Genomic DNA, 24,977 nt, shown 5'->3' with positions numbered 1-24,977 from the left:
TTTTAAAAAAAATCATTTCTGATCCCTTAAATGTGTCCCAAGATGCCAGAAGATAAGTAATGCTTTGCTTGTAATTTTTAATTCCAAGTGATTTAGGGATTTTAGTGAAAGAGTTTTGACATCTTTGGAGGGATGTTGGCACAAACTCACAGCCATAAGATCCCATTACGGAGGCTCAGAATGGCAACAGGACGCCAGAAGGGGATTCGTTTGGTCACTTTGGTTATTAAAGAAGCCAGCGCCTTCATCTTGAAGGCTGTGATTTGTCCGTGGGTGCTTCTGTAAAATAGAAAGGCACTTGGATTTTTCAAGTCATATTCAGTTAAAAATGTCACGTGTTCATGCGTCTCGAGTTTTGTGAGGTGTTATCATCATCTTCAGCCTGGCCTGGATTAAGCGTGCTCAGAGTATTGTCAGAAATGACAGTTGTCCCTTAATTTTACTACATTGTTTTCTTTGGAAAATTTCTTAGAATTGCTATCCTTGGTGGATTTTTTTTCAGGTACTTAGGAAATTTCGAGCACATGAAACCAACCTGCTTATTGCAACAAGTATTGTGGAGGAGGGTGTTGACATACCGAAATGCAACTTGGTGGTTCGTTTTGATCTGCCCACAGAGTATCGATCCTATGTTCAATCTAAGGGAAGAGCGAGGGCACCGATCTCTAATTATGTAATGTTAGCAGATACAGACAAAATAAAAAGTTTTGAAGAGGACCTTAAAACATACAAAGCTATTGAAAAGGTAAGATTCATGTGTTATCTTTAAGTTGTTTTTATGTGTTTAGAAATAGTTTTATCTTCAGAGAATAGTCTCAACAGAGCTGTGCAGTGTGTACACTATTAGAAAGTTGAGAGTAATTACACAGAGCCAGCAGTATTTTACAGGAAAATAGCAGTGAAAATGGTCATATGGATTACTGGGGAGGAAGACCTGCGAAGTGTACTGTTTATGTGGACAGTGTAGTAACAGTTGATTGTTTGAGATGCAGAGTGATTTGAGAGTGATGACATAGCCCCCATACTCATGAAAGACTGGGGATCACGTGTGTGTGTGTGTGTGTGTGTGTGTGTGTGTGTGTAGGTAGGTAGGTAGGTACAGTACCTTTTAAGCCTTGTTACCTGTATGGGGAACTTCTCCACATGATTGGAGCTGGAAAGGATTAATTAGGAGAAATTTTCAGCAGCAGGCAACTATGCAGTATTGCAGTGTATTTAGGAGAGATGTTTCATGTCAAGAGAGCTTTTTCTGTAGGCACAGAAGCAGACAACTAATGGCAGAAGAAGCATTTGTTCTCATAAGTTCTGTTTTTAAAATGTTCAGATCTTGAGAAACAAATGTTCCAAGTCAGTTGATACCGGGGAGACTGACATTGAGCCTGTTGTGGATGATGATGATGTTTTCCCACCATATGTGTTGAGACCCGATGATGGTGGTCCACGAGTCACAATCAACACGGCCATTGGACACATCAATAGGTATGGCATCAAATCATTTGCATGGAAAGCCTGTGAGAATTGCGAGATTTAAGTCTAAACCTATAAGTATTGTGTTGTTTACCTTTTGCAAACAATCACCAATCTTTCTGCTTATGGCCTGGGATACTTTGATGAGAGAAGGAAAAGAAGTTGCTTTTTTTGGTTCATTGTTCTTTTTTGTCAGAAGGCAAAACCAGTGTTGCATAGTAATAAATGTTTAGTTCTCATTGACAAGGCTGACATAATGAAGGCATGCGTATTTTAATTAGATTGAAATTAATTTTGCAACACTCACTCTTCTTTTATAAATCTTGAAACTTGTTCTGTGTCATGAATGTTGGTGGATGTTGAATTTTCCATTAGCAGTAATGGAAGATTATGATAAATTAACCTTTTTTTTTTGGAGTATGTTCTGTTTTACTTTGTCCTGAGTTGGTGATAACATTTCTAAGAACTAAGAAAAGCAGATACATAGCTAGATTATGTATCAGGATAAATTTTGTGCAGAGGCAAAATAAAGGAGCAGAAAACATAAGATTTTCTTTTTAACTTTTTATTTTGAAACAATTTTAGACTTTAAAATATTGCAAGAGTACTACAGAGAACTCACATATACCCTTCACCCAGAGAGACCCATTCAAGTTTCACGAGAATGTTCTTGGAGTGAAAGGGTCCAGTCCAGGATCGTGGGTTGTACCCATTTTCCTCATCTGTCTGGTCTCCTTCAACCTGGAACCATTCTTCAGTCCTTCCTTGACTTTAATGACCTTGAAACCTTGGAAGATGACAGGCCAGTCATTTCTCAGTTTGGGTTTATTTGATATTTTCTCATGATTAGACCCAGGTTATGTGTTCTCGGCCAGCATATCATGGAAGTGATGCTGCGTTCCTTTCATTCTCTCTAACGGGGTCACTCAGTGTTTATTTGTCCTCTTATTATGGTGGTGACTTCGATCACTTACGTAAGGTCTGCCAGCTTTCTCTACTGTAAAGTTGCCTTTTCCCCCTTTATAATTAGTGACTGTTTCGTGGGGAGATATTTTGAGATTATATGAAATTTATTCCTCTTCCCAGTTACACCCATCAGTGTCAGTACTCAATTGATATTTCTTGCCTGAATTGATTATTTCTGTGATGTCTGCAAAATGGTGATTTTCCGATTGCATTATTCTTTCTGGTATTTATTGTCGTTTTACTGTGAGGAAGAGCTTTCTCTTCTCTCCGTTTATTTGTTCCTTTTATTTTTTTATCCAATGTGAACTAATGGGCTTCTGTTTTATTCAGTCATTTATAGTCTTTTGCTGTCATTTATTTTGTTGTTAAAATTGTGTAAAATTTGGCTGGTGGGGCCCCTTCATTCTAGCTTCTATGTCTTTTTAACATGTCGCCGTTATTCTTTGAACATTTCTGTATTTTATGGCACACTAAGATGTTCTAGGCTCATAATTTCCCTGCCGCAGCCTAGATATTGGCTATTTCTCCAAAAGGTCCTGGTTCCTTTTAGTGGAGAATGAGTTGTGTTTAGAAACCAAGATCTGCGCACTAGGTGTGTTCATTGCCTCTGGAGTATTACTGCTACCAGGCTGTTTCGTAGATGGAGCTAGAAAATGTTTATACCTATTCACATACACGTTTATATAAACATTTATATAAATACACGTTTGTAGTTATTTCTGTACCTGACTACCTGTCTGTTGTTTACTCCATTTTTTAGCATGACACCAGAGGGTTTATTCTAGCTTCCCTTTTTTCCATCTTTTTTCCTGGCTTTTTTAATAGTGAGGAATCTGATTCCCATTGTCCTCAAAAGAATTACTTGACTGTTCAGTCTCCCTATATATAGCAGTCTGCAGGGCTGCCACCACGTTTAGGTGCCCTCATTGCACAGGTCCTGACCTTGCAGGGTTGCTGCCCATTCCGCTGCCTTCCTTGCGTGTGTCCTGGCCCCCACTGGGTTGGCTTCCTGTCCCAGCACCCTCCTGACTTGGGCCCCAGCTCCCTCGAGGCTGGCTTCTTGCCCTGCTTGCAGTGCTCTCCTTGTGCTGCTGCTGGCTGGTCGTCTTGTTCTGCTGCCCTCCTTTGTGTGAACACTGGGCCCGCTTCTGATGCCGTCCTTGCATAGACCCCAGCGGTTGTGGGCAAATGTAAGGTCATTAAGGACCAACACTGCCAGTTTATTCCCTTAACGGGTTCTGAGCAGTACTTTCTGCACAGTCCGGTCATAGCGCTAGACGCGTATGGCTATTTACATTCACATTTCAATGTAGTTCCTTCGCTGCCCTTGCCACATTGCACGTGCTCAGTGGCCTCCCTGTCAGACAGCACAGATACAGAAAGAACATCATTGCAGAATGTTCCATCATGTGTATAAATGTACTGTTCCATCTTATTGCAAGTTTGAAGCAGTGTAGCTCAGACTCCACACATAAATACCAATCCAGTAGAGGGCAAGAGGGGCATAAAAAAATCAAACTTTAGAATGTGAATATCAATAAAAAATTTTTCCTCTGTTTCTCAGTTGTAGACTCAGCATCAGAATTTCTTTTTCTTCACAGATACTGTGCTAGATTACCAAGTGATCCGTTTACTCACCTGGCTCCTAAATGTAGAACCCGAGAGTTGCCTGATGGTACATTTTATTCAACTCTTTATCTGCCAATTAACTCACCTCTTCGAGCCTCCATTGTTGTAAGTTTAGAAAAAGAAATGATTGTGCCTTAAAATATGTCATTAATAGATTTGTTTTCAACTTCTCTAAGGCTATGCAAGTTGCAGATAAATTTGGCTTTAAATCTACTTTAAAAAGTAAATTTGTAAATCTCTTTTGTAGTCAACTATATGTTCCAATCTTCAATAGACTATATAATTCGTAGACTCCCAGAATTAGATTAGATAACCTCTGAAGTTTCCTTTAAGATCTTACTGCTATAAACATTTCTGGCAGAATCATTGATCTGTGGCTTAGATACTTACAGTGACACAGAATTCATTAAATGCAGCTGGGTTGCTCTAGTTATTTTGTTGTTGACTTGAAAATCAGCCTTTGTGTAACTGCTATTCTTAGTCTCAATACTGATATATTAAGTTCTTACTAAAATTTAAATTCATCAAAATTGTAAAATCTTAGTTATAACTATGTAGGTTTTACTGGGCAGGCTTTTTTATTTATTTATTTTTGGCTGTGTTGGGTCTTCGTTGCTGCGCACGGGCTTTCTCTAGTTGCCGCGAGTGGGGGCTTCTCTTGTTGCAGAGCACGGGCTCTAGGCTCATGGGCTTCAGTAGTTGTGGCATGCGGGCTCGGAAGTTGTGGCTCACAGGCTGTAAAGCACAGGCTCAGTAGTTGTGGTGCACGGGCTTAGTTGCTCCGCAGCATGTGGGATCTTCCCGGCCCAGGGCTCGAACCCGTGTCCCCTGCATTGGCAGGCGGATTCTTAACCACGGCGCCACCTGGGAAGCCCTGGGCAGGATTTTTAAAGATGGCTCTTCAAATTATGGAGATTAGGATTTTTTTAAACTTGCTGACGTTTTTCAAAATGAAACATTGTTCTGGTAAATTTCAACTTTAAAGATTTCGGGGTAGAGGTTTCATATATGTTTTACGCACTAATGATAATACAGCTTCTTGCATATATAATGGTCACATTTTTTGTTACTTTCAGGGTCCCCCAATGAGCTGTATACGATTGGCTGAAAGAGTCGTAGCTCTCATTTGCTGTGAAAAACTGCACAAAATTGGTAAGAGTGTTTGAAAGGCACGTGTAAATAAAAATAAAGTTAAAAACACTGTAGAACAAAAGCACATCAAGGGCTTCATAGGTGCCTAAGGATTATGCGGGCTGTGAGCCTGTTGCTCTTGGTGTGCTTCGGTGAAGACAGGTGTAAGTATGGTGTAACTGAAGATCCCGTGTAAGGTGGAGGAGCTCTGTTTTCCACAGCTTAACAGCTACAATTTATTTGCTCCCGTTTCCTGACCTCTTTTCAGTATATAAGTACGTAAAGGTCTTCTAGTAACTGTTGAATCATGAACATTTGTGTTTTGTGTTTTAATGTATCGGTCTCAAATTAGTCTATGTTAGTGTACAAATTAAAACTTTTGTTTTTTAATGGGAAGACTCGTTTTCCAGTGGCATTTGTAAACGGATGACATGTGCTAGTTTTCTGTTCATGTTTTTATTTTTTAATCTTAGAACAGAATTTATAATCCTGATCATATTGAATATACAAATGTCAATAGACTTTAAGTATCACATCTGATAACTTTTGTATTATTAAAGGCACAGATGCTTTAGTTTTCATGACTTTTCCAGTTGCTTCCTAACATAGTGCTCCTCTGGATTATTCACTGATGAGTCAGAGAGGCAAAATCAGGATTGTTTGTTAACTCTCTTTACATTTCTTAGGCGAACTGGATGACCATTTGATGCCAGTTGGGAAAGAGACGGTTAAATACGAAGAAGAGCTTGATTTACATGACGAAGAAGAGACCAGTGTTCCAGGAAGACCAGGCTCCACAAAACGAAGACAGTGCTACCCAAAAGCGGTTAGTATTGGTTAGAACCGAGTAAAAATCTAGCCTTTCTGACTTTATTTCTTGCTATATCAAGTCCAGGTTCCTTTGCTTGGCTTCCAAAACCCTTGTAGTTTAGCCCACTCTGGATCTCAGCTCGTTTCCCTCCCTCGTTCACAGCTTCTCTCAGATCAGCCCCTTCGCTGTCATGTGGACACTGTGTACTCTTTCTCATTTCAGACATTGCTTTTGTTTTTCTTCTCAAAAGGATTCCTGGACTCATCTATCAGATTCTTTTTTCTTTTCTTATTGGCTTTTCATTTTTTATTTATTTTTTTAACATCTTTATTGGGGTATAATTGCTTTACAATGGTGTGTTAGTTTCTGCTTTATAACAAAGTGAATCAGTTATACATATACATATGTTCCCATATCTCTTCCCTCTTGCATCTTCCTCCCTCCCACGCTCCCTATCCCACCCCTCCAGGCGGTCACAAAGCACCGAGCTGATCTCCCTGTGCTATGCAGCTGCTTCCCACTAGCTGTCTACCTTACGTTTGGTAGTGTATATATGTCTGTGCCTCTCTCTCGCTTTGTCACAGCTTCCCCTTCCCCCTCCCCATATCCTCAAGTCCGTTCTCCAGTAGGTCTGTGTCTTTATTCCTGTCTTACCCCTAGGTTCTTCATGACATTTTTTTTTTTCTTAAATTCCATATATATGTGTTAGCATACGGTATTTGTCTTTCTCTTTCTGACTTACTTCACTCTGTATGACAGACTCTAGGTCTATCCACGTCATTACAAATAGCTCAATTTCATCTATCAGATTCTATCCAGAGTGTGTTAATGTCATTTAAAGGGACATTCTTTGTTTCATTCACTTTAGTGTCAAGGTTCTTGCTTTACCTTATGTTTGGAGCTAAAACGTAGAGGGTGTGTATGATAAAACAGGCAAGTGCCCATCCAGATGAGGGGCACACCAGCAGGTGCAAGCACAGTTACTTGTCGGGAGTTAGGATGTGGCTAGACTGGAGTTAAAATTAGTTTTTTCAATGTATTGTGTCTAGCTGGATCTGTGGCATAGTTCTAGCTGTAACCATACTGGGCTGAAATACTTATTTAAAAAATATTTGTCAATATTTTTACCTTATAAAAACCCCAAACAGAAGCAAAAATTTGCTGTGTACTTTGATCTTGGCCTAAATGTATGATTTTTTTGTTTTATTTTTGCAGTTTTATTGAGTTTTTACTTTTTTAAAAAGTTTGCACCCAGCTAAGCATTTTCAAGATTCAAAATCATGTCAGTTTTTCAAAAATCATGAATTAAGTTATCCGATTTTCTGAAATGCTTATTTCCTCATATCCAGTTTTCCTGCTCTAACATTTATCCTAGAGATTACTGGACTAGTTTCATATGGCATCATATGTTATCACCAATAAGTGTTTTGAGAAGCATAGTACTGCTTTGCATCCTGTTTAATTAATATGTGCATTCTGTATTATCTGATATTCTATTAACTATAATTATCCCATAGCCAGCATTTCTGTACCTTTTAACTGTGGGCATAATTATTTATATTATTGAGCCTCAGAAACTGCAAGACTATTGGGTGAGGTTGTATGATTATTGAAAGTTCAGAAGCAATCTTAGTTTAAGTCATGGTTTACGCCTTCAATGAGATGGCCATTAAAAATGATACTGATTTGTGTTGACCCTGAAAGATGTTCTCATTGTAGTAACTGGAGATAAAAATCAGGTTATGCTACAGTCTTTTTCTTGTGATTCCATTTGTAGTGAAAAATATGTATGTGTGTATGTTAATATACATTTATTCTGGAATGTATACATTTATTCCAGAAAAAGTCTGGAAGATGATACAGTATATCACAGTGTTAATAAAGGTTATCTTTGAGTTTCAGGATTACATGGGATTTTAAAAATTTGGCTACCTTTATTTTCTGGTATTCTACAAGTGAGTAAAGACTAAGAAACCCAAGAAAGAAAAGAGTTTGTTCTCTAGTCAAAAGAAATAGATCAAATGCACAGTATTGTGTTGAAAGACCCTGCAGTGTTTGACGGTTTTATATACTTTTGCAGACCCAGAAGTGCCGACTGTCCAGTGAGGTTAAGAAATTAGGAGGTCTCCTGCCTTGGATATTTTCTCAGTTTTCTCTCATCAGCTTTTAGTAAAGCCAGGAATAAATTTGTTATCTTGCCAACATCTGGAAAAGAGGTTAATACACTTGAACTTGATGCTTAATTTTTCTTTCCAATCCCAGATTCCAGAATGTTTGAGGGATAGCTACCCCAAGCCCGATCAGCCTTGTTACCTGTATGTGATAGGAATGGTTCTAACGACACCTTTACCTGATGAACTCAACTTTAGAAGGCGGAAGCTTTATCCCCCTGAGGATACCACAAGATGCTTTGGAATACTGACAGCCAAACCCATACCTCAGGTAGACATTTCATAATAACTGTTTATGGTGAACTGTCTTGTTCCTTTTTAAAAAAGGAAAAGCTACTTTAACTATCTTTTGTTACCTCCAAATGTTTAATATTTTAAAATTAAGGTATCTCTTCTGTTCCCCTGATACAAAGCACCATTCCTTTTCTGAAGTTAAATGTTTGTAATGGACTGAAACATCTGCTAACCTTGGGGGTGCGTTATTTTTCTTTTTGTTAAGATTCCGCACTTTCCTGTGTACACACGCTCTGGAGAGGTTACCATATCTATTGAGTTGAAGAAGTCTGGTTTCACGTTATCTCTACAAATGCTTGAGTTGATTACAAGACTTCACCAGTATATATTCTCACATATTCTTCGGCTTGAAAAACCTGCACTAGAATTTAAACCCACAGACGCTGACTCAGCATACTGTGTTCTACCTCTTAATGTTGGTAAGAAGGACCCAGACTCTAAAGTGTTTCTGTATACTAGCTAGAAAATGAAACTGTTGCTTAACAATGAGCTTATTGTATAAACTACAGGAATATCTTTGATAACTCTGAATTAGACACATGTAATGAATATATAGCTTGAGTAAAGATCTTACCTGTATTATTGTATTTTAACAAGCTAAAGGGTCTTTTTCTTCCCTAAGTTAATGACTCCAGCACTTTGGACATTGACTTTAAATTCATGGAAGATATCGAGAAGTCTGAAGCTCGCATAGGCATTCCCAGTACAAAGTATTCAAAAGAAACTCCCTTTGTTTTTAAATTAGAAGATTACCAAGATGCAGTTATCATTCCAAGGTAAGATTTTAAGTGGAAGGCTAAGTGGTGGTGATACGTCATTTCAGAAGATTCCCTTGTTCATATGGGGAATGTAAGTGACCTGTGACTTTGGCATTGATGTTACTAGTAGAAAATATAGGTATCTCTTCATGGTGGACCTGTTCTCTACAGTTTACTTACTTAAAAAACAAAACCCATAACACTGTTGATGAAGGGATTTGACTTTGTGAAGGTCAGATCATCTGAATGATGTTGATAGGTTTTCTTCTTAAAACCTCCATCCTTTTAATCCCCAGTCTTAAAGAATTCGGGTGTAAATAATAGTTTATTAGAATTGTTCAAAGACATAGTGTTATTAAGTGCAGTGAAAACAGTAAATTACTATGCTTTGTTTCTTATTTTGTAAAAATTTAGGGGATGGAGTTTTTAATCAATAAAATTAAACACTGCACTTTTTAAAGAAGTAAAGTACTGGCTGCAATTCAGTCTTTGGTTTTTGTTTTTGTTTTCTTTTTTCTTTGTGTACTTCAAAGCCATATTTTAAATGTTAGCTAACACCAACCTATCAATATCATAAATGCTGCAGTAGTACATTTTATGTGGCAAGTGTCTTTCATGTTTAGCATTAGTAATATACAAAGTATTTACTTGGTTGTTTAGATATTGAAAGTTTTCTATACTATTTATACTGATGAAATTAAGAGATATTTAAAGGTGCCATTTAGCTTTCATGTGTTATCAAAGTATAGATATTTAGAACAAGGACGGTAGTAAAATAGGGAAAGGGGGGAGTCAGTTTTTACTTGATATAAATGTAGTTCTTCTCGTCTTAAATCCACTTGAAATGTATTATTTAGAATTGAAGTTTCTTTAATGTTATTTATTTTTAACCTTTTTGAACTCTTTAAAATCAAATAATTTGCATTAACTGCATATTAAAACAGTTGTGTTTTGAGAATAGTTGATTTAAACCAGAAAGTCACTGATTGTTTTTCCTTTTTAGATACCGCAATTTTGATCAGCCTCATCGATTTTATGTAGCTGATGTGTACACTGATCTTACCCCCCTGAGTAAATTTCCTTCCCCTGAATATGAAACTTTTGCAGAATATTATAAAACAAAGTATAACCTTGACCTGACCAATCTCAACCAGCCGCTGCTGGATGTGGACCACACATCTTCAAGGTAAAGGAGCTCTAGAAATGACATTTTGATTTTACTTGTGGCATTATTTCCAGAGGTCAGTAGGCAGATGTGGAGGTTCACAGTCCACACAGCCCACCTGTATGTGGGCTCTGAACTCAGGAGGTCCTTTGCACACAGAGTTGCCCAGAGTGTGGCCCAGCGGCCTGCAGTTTAAATGAGCTCTTCGGGTGACTTGTAGACACACTGAGGTTTTAGAACCACTGTGAGAGTGTACTTGTTTTTGTCTGTTGGATAAAATTATTTTGAAATTTTTATAGACTGAATCTTCTGACACCTCGCCATTTGAATCAGAAGGGGAAAGCTCTTCCTCTAAGCAGTGCTGAAAAGAGGAAAGCCAAATGGGAAAGTCTGCAGAATAAACAGGTAGTGAGTTAATCGTGACTAGCATAACTTAATGTTTTGAAAGATAAGTTTGAATTTTATTTTATCAAGTGAATTGAGTGATTCGTGAGGTTTCTGGAAGTTGCCCAACCCTTAGGTTTTGTTTGGCTTTAATTAATATGATGTATTGACTTCCATTTGAATGTCTTTTTGGTAAGTGTGAGAGGTTTGGCTTTTATACTTGATCCACTGATAGCAATTATATCATGAAATCATCCATGTAAATCCTAGGATAAATCCCATTTTCCTTAAAGGGTTATTTTAAAGAATATTTTTAAGATTTCTTGCTAGTGTTTATGATTTTTGTCTTTCTTCATTAGTGAAATTGGCCTTAAGTTTCATTTTTTCTTCTCTTGTATGTTTGCTTTCTATTTGTCTATCCACAATTTATATTTATCCACATTTTTGCTTACTCAAAGATACTGGTTCCAGAACTCTGTGCTATACATCCAATTCCAGCATCACTGTGGAGAAAAGCGGTTTGTCTCCCCAGCATACTTTATCGCCTTCACTGCCTTTTGACCGCAGAGGAGCTAAGAGCGCAGACAGCCGGCGACGCTGGTGTGGGAGTGAGGTCACTGCCCGCGGATTTTAGGTACGCCTGTGCTGTGGGCCAGGAAGAGCTCGGCTCGTGAGGTCCTGCTGGCAGAGGAGCGGAATTAAGTTCACATTTTAATTGTATGTAGAATAATTTTGAAAAGATTAGAAAGAAAACGTGGATGCCTATCTAATACGTGAAATAAATGCATCGCTTGACTCATAAGTGAAAATCTATACATTGGGTCAATGAGTCTAACATTCTTGGGAAGTTACAGCTGGAGAGGAGAGCCTGAGGTCAAAAACAGTCATTCCCCCTTCAGAGATGGCAGTTAAAGTGAAAATGAAAACAGTTGTTTGCCACTGCTGACATTTTAAGACGCTTCCTTTTTTTATAAAATCAAATGTACATGAAAGAGCGACTGCCTCTGTGTGGTCTCTGTCTTCATTACTTTCTTCTCACCTGTCAGGACTCTGCATTGTAAAGAAATTAGCCAGTTGGCAAGACCAAGATGGTTCAGGAAACGAGGAACTTTATAATAGCAATGATCACGCCTACATTTATTGAGTACTTACTACAGCGTCAGACACTGGCTTAAATGCTGTAGCTCATGTCAGATGATTTCATTGTTAGGATCCTGTGGTGTAAGAGGTGTTAGTTCCTCTTCCAGGTGTGGAAGCTGAGGTACAGACACATGAAGTAAGTTGTCCCAGGTTACCCAGCTAGTTACCTGGCTGGCCTCGGGTCCCAGCCCTCGCAGTTGGTGGCTCTAGGTCCCGTAGGCTGGCCCCAGGCTTCATGAGCTAAGCCCTACGCCGTGCAGAGACCATGTCCCACTTGATGGTTTACACTGTGCAGAGTTCCAGGTGTGTTGGTTTCTGCCTTGGAAACTTATTTATCTGCTAAGGTAGGAGTATATTTATAGGGATCTTCGTTTATTTAATTTTTACTCAAATCGCTCTTGCTCTAAGCCTAGCCTTTTTGAAGGATCTGATGAAAAGCTATAAAAATGTCTTTGCAGATACCCCAACTTAGACTTCGGGTGGAAAAAATCTATTGACAGCAAATCTTTCATCTCAGTTGCTAACTCCTCTTCAGCTGAAAATGAGAATCACTGTAAGCACAGCACAGTTGTCGTCCTTGAAAATGCTGCACGTCAAGGTGCTAATAGAACCTCCTGTCTAGAAAATCACGACCAAATGTCTGTGAGCTGCAGAACGTTGTTCGAGTCACCTGGTAAGCTCCAAATTGAAGTTTCAACAGATCTGACAGCAATTAATGGTCTTTCTTACAATAAAAATCTCGCCAATGGCAGTTACGATTTAGCTAACAGAGACTTTTGCCAAGGAAACCATCTGAATTACTACAAGCAGGAAATACCTGTACAACCAACTACCTCATATCCCATTCAGAATTTATACAATTATGAGAACCAGCCCAAGCCCAGCGATGAATGTACTCTACTGAGTAATAAATACCTTGATGGAAATGCTAACAAATCTACCTCAGATGGAAGTCCCACGATGGCCGCCGTGCCTGGTACTACAGAGACTGGTAAGGCGCTCACGGACAGGACGGCTTCTGAGCAGAGCCCTTCTCCCGGGTACTCCTCGAGAACGCTTGGCCCAAACCCTGGACTTATTCTTCAGGCTTTGACCCTTTCAAATGCTAGTGATGGATTTAACCTGGAGCGGCTCGAAATGCTTGGCGACTCCTTCCTAAAGCATGCCATCACCACGTATCTCTTTTGCACTTACCCCGATGCTCACGAGGGCCGCCTTTCCTATATGAGAAGCAAAAAGGTAAGAAAGCGTCCTTTGATGTTGAGCAGTTATGTCATTCAGTGTGCATAAAAGTGGTCTCAAGCATCGGATAAATTTCAGAGGTTGAGGAAAGTGTTACCGCAGGGATTGCCACACCCCACAGGGCAGCTGGAGCCTCCTCTGTACCCCCGTGGGAGTGACACTAAATTTAGCGTGGAATTAAGATTGAGGGAAGAAAAGTAACGGAGATAAATATTTAAATGATGATGAAAGAGATGTCACAAGGCACCATGCACCGGCTTGACAAGTAACACACAAAACTGCTAAGCGCTCAGAAGAAAGGAATATCACTTGTGATCAGGGGAGGCGTTAACAGAAGAGGTGCGTTTGTAGTGTGTAAACAGGGAACATATGGCAGAGCGTGTCAGGACTCGGTGAATAAACTGTGGAGAAAGTGGGGAAAGATCCGAGAAAAGACTTGAAAAGGCGGGTGGGCTGAAGCTGTATTATGGAGGGTCTTCGGTGCCAGGCTGAAGAGTCGGCACTGTTTTGAATGAGGTGCGTGTTGAGGGTACTTCTTGTGTAAGGGACTATTAATATTAATAAAGCGGTAGTTTTAAATGGTCAGGCTGGAAGCAGAATGCGGCATGAGTTGAAAAGCAAAACCTAACCGCGCTGCGTGATCATTTGGGCCTTTGAAGAAGTCTAAGCTTAAGTGGAAAATAGACAGATGTAGAGTCTGGCAGCAAGGAAAGCACTGAGGGGAGTGAGATTTCAGAGGCGATGAGATTCTTAGCCGACACCTACGAGTACTTACTCTAGCCAGACAGTACCCTCGTCACCTTACATATATTAATTACCTGATTTAATTCTGTATACTTCTATTTATTTTATTTTTTTGTAATTGTGTATACTTTAATCATCCCCATTTTATAGCTGAGGATACTGAGGCAGGAGAGATTACCTTGTTCAAGTTAACATGGCAAGTATGTGGCACGGCCTAGACAGTCTGGCTTTAGAGACCTCGCTCTTGACCACTACACTGACCTCCCTCTGAAGTTGTCTGTAACACTAGGCACTGCACTGAGTGTTTACACACCTGCTCTTTCCAGTCTTCTCAGCGTGCCCCTCAGCGGTAGATGACATGTCCCCATTTTGCAGTGGAGGAAACTCTTGCCTAGGGAGTTTCATTGGCTCGTGCAGGTCATCCAGCTAGTCTGGGATGGTCGGGAGCGTGACTGAGGCCAGAGCCCATAGCCTCGCCCACTCTTCTCTGCTGCCTCCCGGTAGAGAGGGTGACGCAGAACTAACGACCATAGCGGCTGGGGCTGCTGACGGGGCTGCTGCTGAGGAAGACGGAAGTACAGGAGTAAGAGTTGGGGCTAGAGTTTTTAGACCTCATGGACTAGGAAGTGGAATGTTCAGGTAATTAAGAATTTGGACTTAGGTGCAGTCTGGGGAAACAGTCTTCGTAAGAGTGATGATTGAGAACAAATGAGATTTCCCAGGGGCGGTTGCAGGAAGAAAGTATCAGAGGCTGAGAATGAGCACAAAGTAACAGCACACTCTTAGGTAAGAAGGAAATTATTTTCCTTTTTGAAAGTTCATCCATCGTCTGCTCAGAAAGCTCTGACTCCTTACATGCTGCAGAAATCACTGTCGCTCCCGCAGCATGGTGGTGAAGGCCCTTTCAGGGTGCCCCCCGCCCCCAAGGGTCCCGGCCGGGCTGCCGCCCCTGGCTGTCCTTCGCGGGACCCGCGCACACACCTGCTGTCGTTCCTTCCCCGCTGCTCGCCCCGTTTCTGCGGGCTGAGCTCTGCCTGCCCCACCTTGTGCCTCACGTGGGCCCTTACTGAGCTCTTCTTCCTTTTCCACCCGGCAGACCATTTCTGCTGACTTTGAATGTGATTTCTGTCCCTTTCACGCCCCTGTCGTACTTTACCCTCTTGTTGGCATCTGTGATGCTGTGTTCCCATGGTGTGGAAAGGGAAGCCAGTGTGTACTTAAGCCATGCAGGCGGCGTGGGAAAGGGCTTCGGCCCAGGGTGAGCGTCATGGGGGGCTCCCGGCCCAGCCTGCGGGCTCCAGGGACCGCTCCTCTGCCTCGCTGCCCGCCAGCACCTCTCCGACGTGGGTGCTTGTTCAGGGGTATTGAGTTACGTGGAAAAAGGGCTCATGAAGTACTTAAATAAAAAGGAACCCAGTTTTTAGAAAATGAAAATGAGATTGAGCGTTCTAAACCTTGGTTTCCAAGTAAAAACGAGATGGAAACATGGCTTTGAGTAAATTAAGGAGGAGATGGAGGCCTTAGGAGAAACAGACTAGAGGGTAGACAGTAAAGCTGTTTTATTGATGACAGTAAACATGGAGCTTTTCTTTATTGCCTTTTGCTCTATTTTAAAATGGTTGAACAAAATATCTTGAAATGCCATCCAAAACTAAGGAATAATATTTGAGAAAGCATTGCAGTCGAAATCATATTTATAGCTTAGGTTCTAGGAACATAAAATTATTTTAGCTCAGTTCAGTGCCAATTTTCACTTTATAGCTAGAGTTTATGGTATTTCCTCCTTTTATTTCATTGAGAATATTGTGACATCTTGGACTTATGTGGAATTGCATTCTTTTCTATTTTGATAGTCCCAATTAACAGTTTGAATTTTATATCATCAGATTACATGAGAATTTAATATTTCCTATCATGAAGAGGTAGAGAAACTATACAGTCTGAATAATTGATGACCAGTTGTGGAATATGAAGAATGTTTAGCTAAAAAATTATGTTAATGCCTTATATGAATTTCAGCAATGACTGTTTATGGATAAGTATCTTATAAATTTTTTCTGCTAAAGGTCAGCAACTGTAATCTGTATCGGCTTGGAAAAAAGAAGGGGCTGCCCAGCCGCATGGTGGTGTCAATATTTGATCCCCCTGTGAATTGGCTTCCTCCTGGTTATGTAGTAAATCAAGACAAAAGTAACACAGAGAAATGGGAAAAAGATGAAATAGTAAGTTTTTGGTAACTGGATGGATTTATTTTTTGGTGAGGGACAGAGTCTTGTTCTATTAATTTTTTGTTTCTTTTCCCTGGTGTGTTTATAGTAGAGTAGAAATTCAATATATTGAATTAATTCCTTTAAACAGATGTCTTTTCATGAATTTAGAACAGTGTTGTAATTTTGATGGAGAACAATTTCTGTGATCTTCCTTTTCCAAAGGCAAAAGAGTATCTGATGCTGTGACTCAAAAAAAAAAAAAAGCAAAGCTCTGTAACATTTCACTTTAATATTACATATTACGATTTATTGTAGATCCTTAGCTCTGTTCAGTGAAATGACTTTTCAGTGACCTATGATCTCCAATCTGTATGTGCAGTAATTTCAGTAAAATCTTGCTTTTGCAGCTCAGGGCTTTTTCAGGACTATTTCTCCTCTTGTGACCTTAAAAAAAAATACATAAAGGTAGTTTTCTGGAAATAGTTTAAAATCTTGCCAATGACTTTAAGTCTCCAAACGTTAGCTGCAGCTGCTTCATTTTGTCCTGTCTCGAAGGCCACCAGAGGGCACCTCGGAGGGCCTTGCGAGCCGGAGAGCTGTGGAAGCAGTCTGTCCAGTGTGGTTGGCTGGGAGGCCATCTCGCAGGCAGTTTCATTTTTCAGGCATTTATTTTGCACTAATGATAAACTGGCTCGTTGTTACTTCATTTCCAGGTAGCATGCTCTGTGACTCTGTTTTGATTTTTACTTATTCATTGAGTATATTTTTAACTCGTGCAGTATTCGACTTACTACAGAAATTGAACTTATCTGGAAAAGCATTAAGAGAATATTTTAATGCAAGTTGGGTTAGAAAAATTATATATGTTATTAATTTAGAAATAGAACCTTAGAGGAACATGTATAAGATTTTGAGAACTTTAGAGGAAATATTGCATTTCTTTGGAGAACATTCCAGTAACACATATCCTGCCTTATAAATCCTGTTTCATAGTATCATTGGTTCTTTAAATTAAAAAAAAAAAAAAATTAGCATAGAGGTGATGTTAGCATGTCCTTTTAATTAAAAAATTTTTTTTTATTTTAAGATACAACATGAAGTTATTTTCCTTAACATTTCAAATGACCTGGCACTTTGGTTCTTAGAATACATTAAATACTGTTTATATTTTCATTTAATAATTTCTGCTTCTTGAAATGGACCATTATATGATATTGGAAAGCATATGCTGGATCCATTCCTGTTCTACCTGCCTCGCTCCTCAGCAGATAGGTTTAAGTGAAAGCTTTGCACACAGACGCCGAAGGTGGGAATAACGCAGGTGGAAAGTGAACTTGAACTGTAAAAGGAGTTTCATGCTGGTGGTTTTGCTTTTTGTTTGTTTGTTTGTGTTTGTTTTTTTTGGGTTTTTTGGGGGGTTTTCTTTGAGAGCTTGAAATGCTCTTGGAAACCATTTAGTGAGGCAGACTCCCACTATTTTGCAGATAAAAAAACCCCAAAACCCAAAGGCATTAATGAACTTTGCCCAAGATTACACAGCTTATTTGTTGATAAAACCCAGCCCTTGTTGTGAGTTTTGCCAGTGTCTGGTTATGATAGCATCTTACTAAAGATATATAAGGATTTTTTAAAATTAAAAATATTATTTAGTCTTTATTTATTTTTTTTTTTGGTTGCAATTTGGCCTTTGTTTCCTAAGGACCAGCTAGTCAAAAACATCTCACGTTACCTTGGGAAAGTGTAATTTTTATTAGGTAATAGTCCCTAGAGGTGTCCACCGTTTCAGGTTTTTTTTTTTTTTTTGGTTTTCTTCCTTATTCTTGAAAAAAATTTGTAAACTTTTTAATTAAAATATACAGACAGTTGTAGGTATATGGATGGCTTGGCTCATTGCACTTACTTCTTTTCAAACAAATGCACTGTTTGTATCTCTTTTGAGTCTGGCTTAAAATGAGAATATTTGCAGCATTTAAAAAAATGGTTGACAAAGTTTGAAAACCTTTTTATCAGAATACTCTGCAAAGTTGTCACTATTGAAATTGAAGCACACCCTCATTGAAGCACTCCCTCCCGCCTTTCCCCCCCAAAGTAGTCTTGTTTATTTATTTATTTTTTTATTGAACAACAGAAATTTGGTATCTTTCTAGCATTGCAAAAAAGTTACATCATTACTGAATCCTGGCCCATTATTAAGGTTGTCATTCACAAATAAGCTTTTGCCAAAGAAATTGGAATTAGCAAAGATCTTCTGACAGAAATTGGATTGTTGTGTTTCATGTTAGTCTAAATTGTCTTCTATTTTTGTCAGTTATGCTATAATCTGTTACCCTGATTACTCTAGCTCACCGAAAGGGAAAAGCATAATTTCTCAAATTCATAGCTTAGTTCACAGTGATCACTTTTAGTTTCCAAGCAAAGTAGTTTAGTTTTACATTGTAGCGAATGACCTTTGAAGTGGAAATAGGGACCAAAACTTTATTATGAAACCCCACTGTACATTTTTAATGTTACAAAGAAAATAATTTTATCTGTTTACATATTATTCTCTTATTTAATTGCAAAGATAATGCTTTTTCTACATCTGGAATTTAATTTTATTAATTTGAAAATCTTTTAAAAAACATTCTAAAACTTTGTCAGCCAACTTGAAGCTCTCTGTGATCAGCATATGAGAACTTTCCTTGTGTCTCCTGCTACAGTTAGAATTCTTAGCTGAAGTTTTGCCTTGTGGAGCTTAATTTTAAACTTTATATCCATGTATAAAATCCTTGACTTAAAGCTTCATACTGGATAAAGGTCATTTTATAACTCAGAAAATGAACATTCAAAGAACGTGTTTTACTTTGTTTATATGATTAAATAACTTATTTTATGTTAATTGAAAACAAATGGCCATGATTTGAAAGTTGCCTTTTAGTATTTGTGGTTGTCATTTGAAATTATCCATAACCCTTGCTTTTATTGAGTCTCAAGCCCTTTTAAAAACAGCAGCTATGTCTCCCCTCCTTCCCCATTCTCCCTCTTGCAGACAAAAGACTGCATGTTGGCTAATGGCAAGCTGGACGATGACTTCGAAGAGGAGGAGGAGGGGGGGGGCCTGACGTGGGGGGCTCCGAAGGAGGACGCCGACGACGAGGAGGACTTCCTGGAGTACGACCAGGAGCACATCAAGTTCATAGATAGCATGCTGATGGGATCCGGAGCTTTTGTCAAGAAAATCTCGCTTTCTGCTTTTTCAGCCACTGATTCCGCCTATGAATGGAAAATGCCCAAAAAATCCTCCTTAGGTAGTATACCATTTTCATCAGATTTTGAGGATTTTGACTATAGCTCTTGGGATGCAATGTGCTATCTGGATCCTAGCAAAGCTGTTGAAGAGGATGACTTTGTGGTGGGGTTCTGGAATCCATCAGAAGAAAACTGTGGTGTTGACACAGGGAAACAGTCCATTTCTTACGACCTGCACACCGAGCAGTGCATTGCTGACAAAAGCATAGCCGACTGTGTGGAAGCCCTGCTGGGCTGCTATTTAACCAGCTGTGGCGAGAGGGCTGCTCAGCTTTTCCTCTGTTCGCTGGGGCTGAAGGTGCTCCCGGTAATTAAGAGGACTGATCGGGAAAAGGCCATGTGCCCGACCAGGGAGAATTTCACCAGCCAACAAAAGAACCTTTCAGGGAGCCGCGCTGCCGCCTCTGGAGCTGGCCCCCGCTCCTCCGTGTTGAAAGACGTGGAGTATGGGTGTTTGGAGATCCCACCGAGGTGCATGTTTGATCACCCAGATGCAGATAGGACACTGAGTCACCTTATCTCGGGGTTTGAAAATTTCGAAAAGAAAATCAACTACAGATTCAAGAATAAGGCTTACCTACTACAGGCGTTTACACACGCCTCCTACCACTACAACACTATCACTGGTAAGGAGCCCCAGACCAGAGCTCACTGCTCTGAAAATGAGACCTTGTGTTAATGGAGTTGTTCTGTAGAATAATGTAAAAAGAATAATCTATGCATGTACATTAGAGTTTAGTGTGCACGGTGGGGGGAGGAAGCACAAGAAAGTGAAAGAAGCCTTTCTTTTTGGGAGCATGTACTGTTCCTTACCTTTGACAGCTGGGAGCAGAGCTATCTTAGCTCCTCGTGTCTCTGTCATTGATATGCAGCATAATTAGACAGGTTCGGGCCTTAGTATTTCGGTGTGTTTTTGCCATTTTATGCTCCCCCCCCCCCATGTCCTTCTGATGCCCGGTCACTGCTGCTTTTGGTTCTTGAATAATTTATTCGTATATTCTGGATGTCTTTCCATATCTTTTTATTGTTCTTCCTGAACAAAAAGTCCCCTCCCTTTAAGGTCTTTTAAAATCTAAAGATGAACCGATTAAAAGAAACTCTTTCACAGGAAGGTTTCATTGCTCTGACTCTGCTGTCACCTTCTGCTTTGCGCTGTGCTCCGTGTTTTTTTTCCTCCTTTATTTAATAGGCTCCCAATCCATTCGATTAGAAGGGAGAATAGGCGCCTAAAACCAAGATCGGCTTCAGGTTTCGAAACAGCTAAAGTCTGTATTTTTTCTCTGTGTCAGAGTAATAAGCGCTTGAATTCAGAAAACCAAAGCCGAGTATAAAGTTTGTATAAGAAAAACAGTGTAGGTTAAGATGATCAGAAAAATGTAAAACCAAAAGTGAAAAATCATCTGACTCTGGACTAGACAGGCTGGTGAAACTAAAACCTGTTTTTCTTTGTGGAGAAGAAACGAGGCCTCCTTTTCTACCATGCTGTACTGGCAGGAGCCCTGGGTTCTAGTCTGCCTCGGGCCCTGCTTCTGAGCTCATCGGCTGTGCGGGGGCAGCTCACTATCTCTGTTCCCGCCTCAGTTTCCACAGTTGAACGGCTTCTTTTTTTTTTTTAATTTTTATTGCTTTACGATGCTGTATTACTTTCTACTGTACAGCAAAATGAATCAGCTATACACACACACAGACACACACACACACGTGTGTATCTCCCCTCTCTTTTGGACTTCCTTCCCGTTTAGGTCACCACAGTGCATTGAGTAGAGTTCCCTGTGCTATGCAGTGTGTTCTCACTAGTTATCTATGTTTATAGCAGTATCAATAGTGTATATGTGTCAGTCCCAATCTCCCAGTTCATCTCACCTGAACAGCTTCTTTTTAATCACTGCGAGATGATAGAGGTGTTGATCAGTGTCGATAACTTCTCACATTTTGACATCGATCATTTTTGCTTAAGGTCTTTGCTCGCCTCCACGACTCTCCTTTCTCAGCCTCTTGGTTTGTGTGAAATTCAACATTTTTCATTCAAGTTGAGAAGAAAACCGTCTTGTACTAACTGTCATCTTGTGTAGCAAATGTAACCCAGGAGTGGCGAGGCATGGTATCACTCCCACACTTTCCAGAGTGTGAGTGGACAGTGTGCAGGGGTGACAGCAGAGTGTGGGGCAGGACTATGTGCAGGGTCTGGCGTTCGTTGCTAGGTGACGATGTGTGATGGAGCCTTTAGAAAGGTGCCCCAGCACCTGCCTGGCCAGCACAGTGCCGAAGGAAAAGGGTTGAGTGATGATGATGTCACGTGGGAAATGCTTTTTTCTTAACGAGCATTAGTCTTTTGGCCACTTAAAAATTTTCTGACCCCAATTTCTATGTAAGAAATACGCTTAATTTGTCATTAGAATTTAATTTCCAGAGGCTTCCGTATGATGTCAAATAATTTTGTCACTGAAGAATATATATGAAAACGAATCCCAATGAAAGTCTTTTCAGTGTGTCTGGGGGATCAGTTCTTTATCTGAGTTATTATTTGAAAATTGTGGAAACTTTTTTGCCGGAGCTCAGGGCTTCACTTTGGATCTTCCCTCAGATTGTTACCAGCGCTTAGAATTCCTGGGAGATGCAATTTTGGACTACCTCATAACCAAGCACCTTTATGAAGACCCACGGCAGCACTCCCCAGGGGTCCTGACTGACCTGCGCTCGGCTCTGGTCAACAACACCATCTTTGCATCATTGGCTGTGAAGTATGACTACCACAAGTACTTTAAAGCAGTTTCTCCTGAGCTCTTCCACGTCATCGATGATTTTGTGCAGTTTCAGCTCGAGAAGAATGAAATGCAAGGGATGGATTCTGAGGTTAGTGCCATTTTAAGATATGTTGAAGTCAGTGTTTAAAATAAGCCTTCCGACTAGGGTTCTCGACAGAGCTGTCTAGAGAGCCAGCCGAAGGCCAGGGTTGTGGTCCCCAGCACGCTCTGCGTTTTCCAGGGAGAAGTGAATGGGTCTCAGTCTTCAGGGGGAGGCCTTTTCAACTTGACCACTCATACTGTGGTCGTTCTGGCGAGGAGAGGGAGCCAGGGGGCTTTCAGCTGCTTCACCACCCCCAGTCCTTGATTCGGGCTCCAGGCCTTTAGGCACGCCAGAGCGGTGCAGCCCTCCCCCTGCCCCCAGAGAAGCTTTAACCTCAGTGAGAGCTCGGCGTGGCTGGTTCTGTCTTTTTTTCTGTTTAAAATAGGTCAGGAGTATTTGCTAATATCTCAGGTAGGCATCACAAATGTATATTCTGCTTCTACTTGAAATGGGAAAATCTCATTTAAAACCCAAACTTCTAAATTTTTAGGGACTGGAATTTGAGAGGTTTCTGCTGTAAGTTCAGCCAAAGGTTCTTTGGTGATGGAGCTAATTCTTATGTGTTTGTGAACTATTTTGAAATTTTGTAGGAAAGGATTTTGCTGAGATCTTTCCAATCTCCTCTAATCCTTCGCTAACATCCATCCACATACCTGGGTACCCAGGAGAGCACTTGCATTTCTTCTTCTCCTCATTCTGATTCCTTTGTGCTTCTTTCTGTAGATTTCTTGTAAGTCATGGAATTCATTCATAACTCCGGTAGCCATTTTAATTGCTCTTTCTAATCTGTACCTTCCTGTTTTTTAATCGCACAAGCCGTCGTTAGGGAGCAGTGCATTTCCTCGGCCTCCTGTGGGAGAGATGAAGAGCCTGGGTCTTGAGGTGTAGCCACGGGGCAGAAGGGTCAAGCGTGTTGAACGGGGTGGAGGATGTGCTGAAGGGGAATCAGTAGGCAGTGCCCTTCCTCTCCCCTTTCACCCTTGCACACCCTCCCAAGATTAACGGTCTGAGTTGGAGCACAGCTAGCGGTGAGACCAGGAATTAGAACCATCTCAGATATATTCAATATTATTTCTAGTCTCATTCTGTAGAAATATTTAAGCTTAGAAGTTGAGGAATTAGCTAAACCCAAAGTTCTCTTTTGATGACAGTTGGACATACTGGCTTTGTTAGTTTTTGTTCATTCTTTTCCTTCCCTTCATTTATATAAACATATGTATAGAAGTTACAAAAACTGATTGGGAATGTCATGGTCTGGCTTCTCTAACTTACTGTTTGATCTTGAGAAAGTCTCTCCACCTCTCTGGGCCCCAGTTTCCTCATTTGTAAAAGGAGAGAATTGAACTTGATAAGTTTAAAAATTCCCATCTACAACAGTAAGTATCTTATTTTTTCCGGTAGTCAGCATCTATTATAGAACTTTGTGTGGCTAAACCATCCATTTAGAAATTACTATCCCCTCTTCTTTTTATTTCTCTTTCACAAGTAATGTGTGTGTATTTTAGAAAATACAAATAACCGAAATTAACATTTTGTGATGTCTTGTTGCTAATGTACATAGACATAAAGTTATGTACGATATAAAATGAAATTATAGCATGCATAGTGTACCATACCCTATTCTTTTCACTTAATATATTGTGGATGACTTTTCCCGATCATTAATAATTGGGATTACAACTTTCAGTAGCTGCACGCTAGTGAGTATATGGCTATAATGTAATGTGTTTAAACAATCCTTTGCGACTGGGTGGTTAAGGTATTTTTTGTTAGGGTTTGTAATAAACGTGGATGCGGTAAATATACTTAAATATCCAGTTACCTCCTTAAGATGAATTCCTAGAGACAGAATTGCCACATCAAAGAATTATGAACTTTTAAAAGGCGTTTGATACGTATGTGAGTTTTTATTCTATTAATCTGAATACCTACTGTGTGTCAGGTTCTCTGTCATAGTGAACATTTATTAAGTGGTTTAATAAAAGGGGAGCTTGGAGGAAAATATCTTCCAAATAGAATTTCCCTGTCAAAGAAGTGGCAGTTTCCACTCCCCAAGGCAGCGTACACCCTTGCTTGCGCTGCCCCGATGAGTCTTCTGCCTGCCCCTTGCCAAGCCGCCAGGGGCTAGACCTGTTTCAGTGTGCAGTTCTGTGATTATGAGTGAAATATGAAAATTTTTTCCATCAATTTATTGCCTATTTCCAGTTTGTGTTAGGGTTGTTTTTGTTTTTATTTGGAAGTAATCTTTTTTCCTTTGTTGACAATGAATACTAAATAGGGAAGGGCTTTTTTTCTTTTTCTTTTTTTTTTTAAGGTAAGGTAACGTTTGTGAAGAACCTATTAACGGTGTAATTGGCATGTCATAAATGTTTGATGTTGTTACCCTTGTTAAAGATATAGTAAGAGTCATATCCAAGAAAAGAAACACATCTCTGTAGACTGCCTTTCAAAGCGGCCTTTTTGCTTACGAGTCACTTTTCTCCCTATAATAGCTTAGGAGATCTGAGGAGGATGAAGAGAAGGAAGAGGATATTGAAGTTCCAAAGGCCATGGGGGATATTTTCGAGTCGCTTGCTGGTGCCATTTACATGGATAGCGGGATGTCGCTGGAGATGGTTTGGCAGGTGTACTATCCTATGATGCGGCCGCTGATAGGTACAGTTGGCTCCCCTTCGAGAGAGGCAGAATCACAATTAAAAACAACTTCAAGGGTACTAATCACATTATTCT

General features: G+C 40.0%; 1 protein-coding gene across 4 annotated transcripts in view; it reads left to right on the top strand.

The window, feature by feature from the left end:
- DICER1 (dicer 1, ribonuclease III) overlaps nucleotides 1-24,977 on the top strand; it is a 66,701-nt gene that overhangs the window by 36,763 nt on the left and 4,961 nt on the right. For 2 of the 4 annotated variants that reach the window (XM_030883467.3, XM_030883463.3), the window contains 16 exons: nucleotides 503-745; nucleotides 1,325-1,479; nucleotides 4,035-4,167; nucleotides 5,139-5,214; nucleotides 5,880-6,019; nucleotides 8,267-8,446; nucleotides 8,675-8,888; nucleotides 9,092-9,245; nucleotides 10,231-10,413; nucleotides 10,692-10,797; nucleotides 11,235-11,410; nucleotides 12,375-13,155; nucleotides 15,969-16,124; nucleotides 19,141-20,026; nucleotides 21,985-22,253; nucleotides 24,740-24,902. In XM_030883467.3, coding sequence (XP_030739327.1) covers nucleotides 503-745; nucleotides 1,325-1,479; nucleotides 4,035-4,167; nucleotides 5,139-5,214; nucleotides 5,880-6,019; nucleotides 8,267-8,446; nucleotides 8,675-8,888; nucleotides 9,092-9,245; nucleotides 10,231-10,413; nucleotides 10,692-10,797; nucleotides 11,235-11,410; nucleotides 12,375-13,155; nucleotides 15,969-16,124; nucleotides 19,141-20,026; nucleotides 21,985-22,253; nucleotides 24,740-24,902 — 4,015 coding nt within the window. Of the gene's footprint in view, nucleotides 1-502; nucleotides 746-1,324; nucleotides 1,480-4,034; nucleotides 4,168-5,138; nucleotides 5,215-5,879; nucleotides 6,020-8,266; nucleotides 8,447-8,674; nucleotides 8,889-9,091; nucleotides 9,246-10,230; nucleotides 10,418-10,691; nucleotides 10,798-11,234; nucleotides 11,411-12,374; nucleotides 13,156-15,968; nucleotides 16,125-19,140; nucleotides 20,027-21,984; nucleotides 22,254-24,739; nucleotides 24,903-24,977 lie in introns of those variants that run through there. The other 2 variants (XM_060295247.1, XM_060295248.1) reach the window with 2 other exon arrangements.

Source organism: Globicephala melas, chromosome 2 (assembly GCF_963455315.2).
Source record: "Globicephala melas chromosome 2, mGloMel1.2, whole genome shotgun sequence".
NCBI classification, from domain to species: domain Eukaryota; kingdom Metazoa; phylum Chordata; class Mammalia; order Artiodactyla; family Delphinidae; genus Globicephala; species Globicephala melas.
Note: the sequence above shows the minus strand (reverse complement) of the source record. Positions and strands in the feature narration are given on the sequence as shown.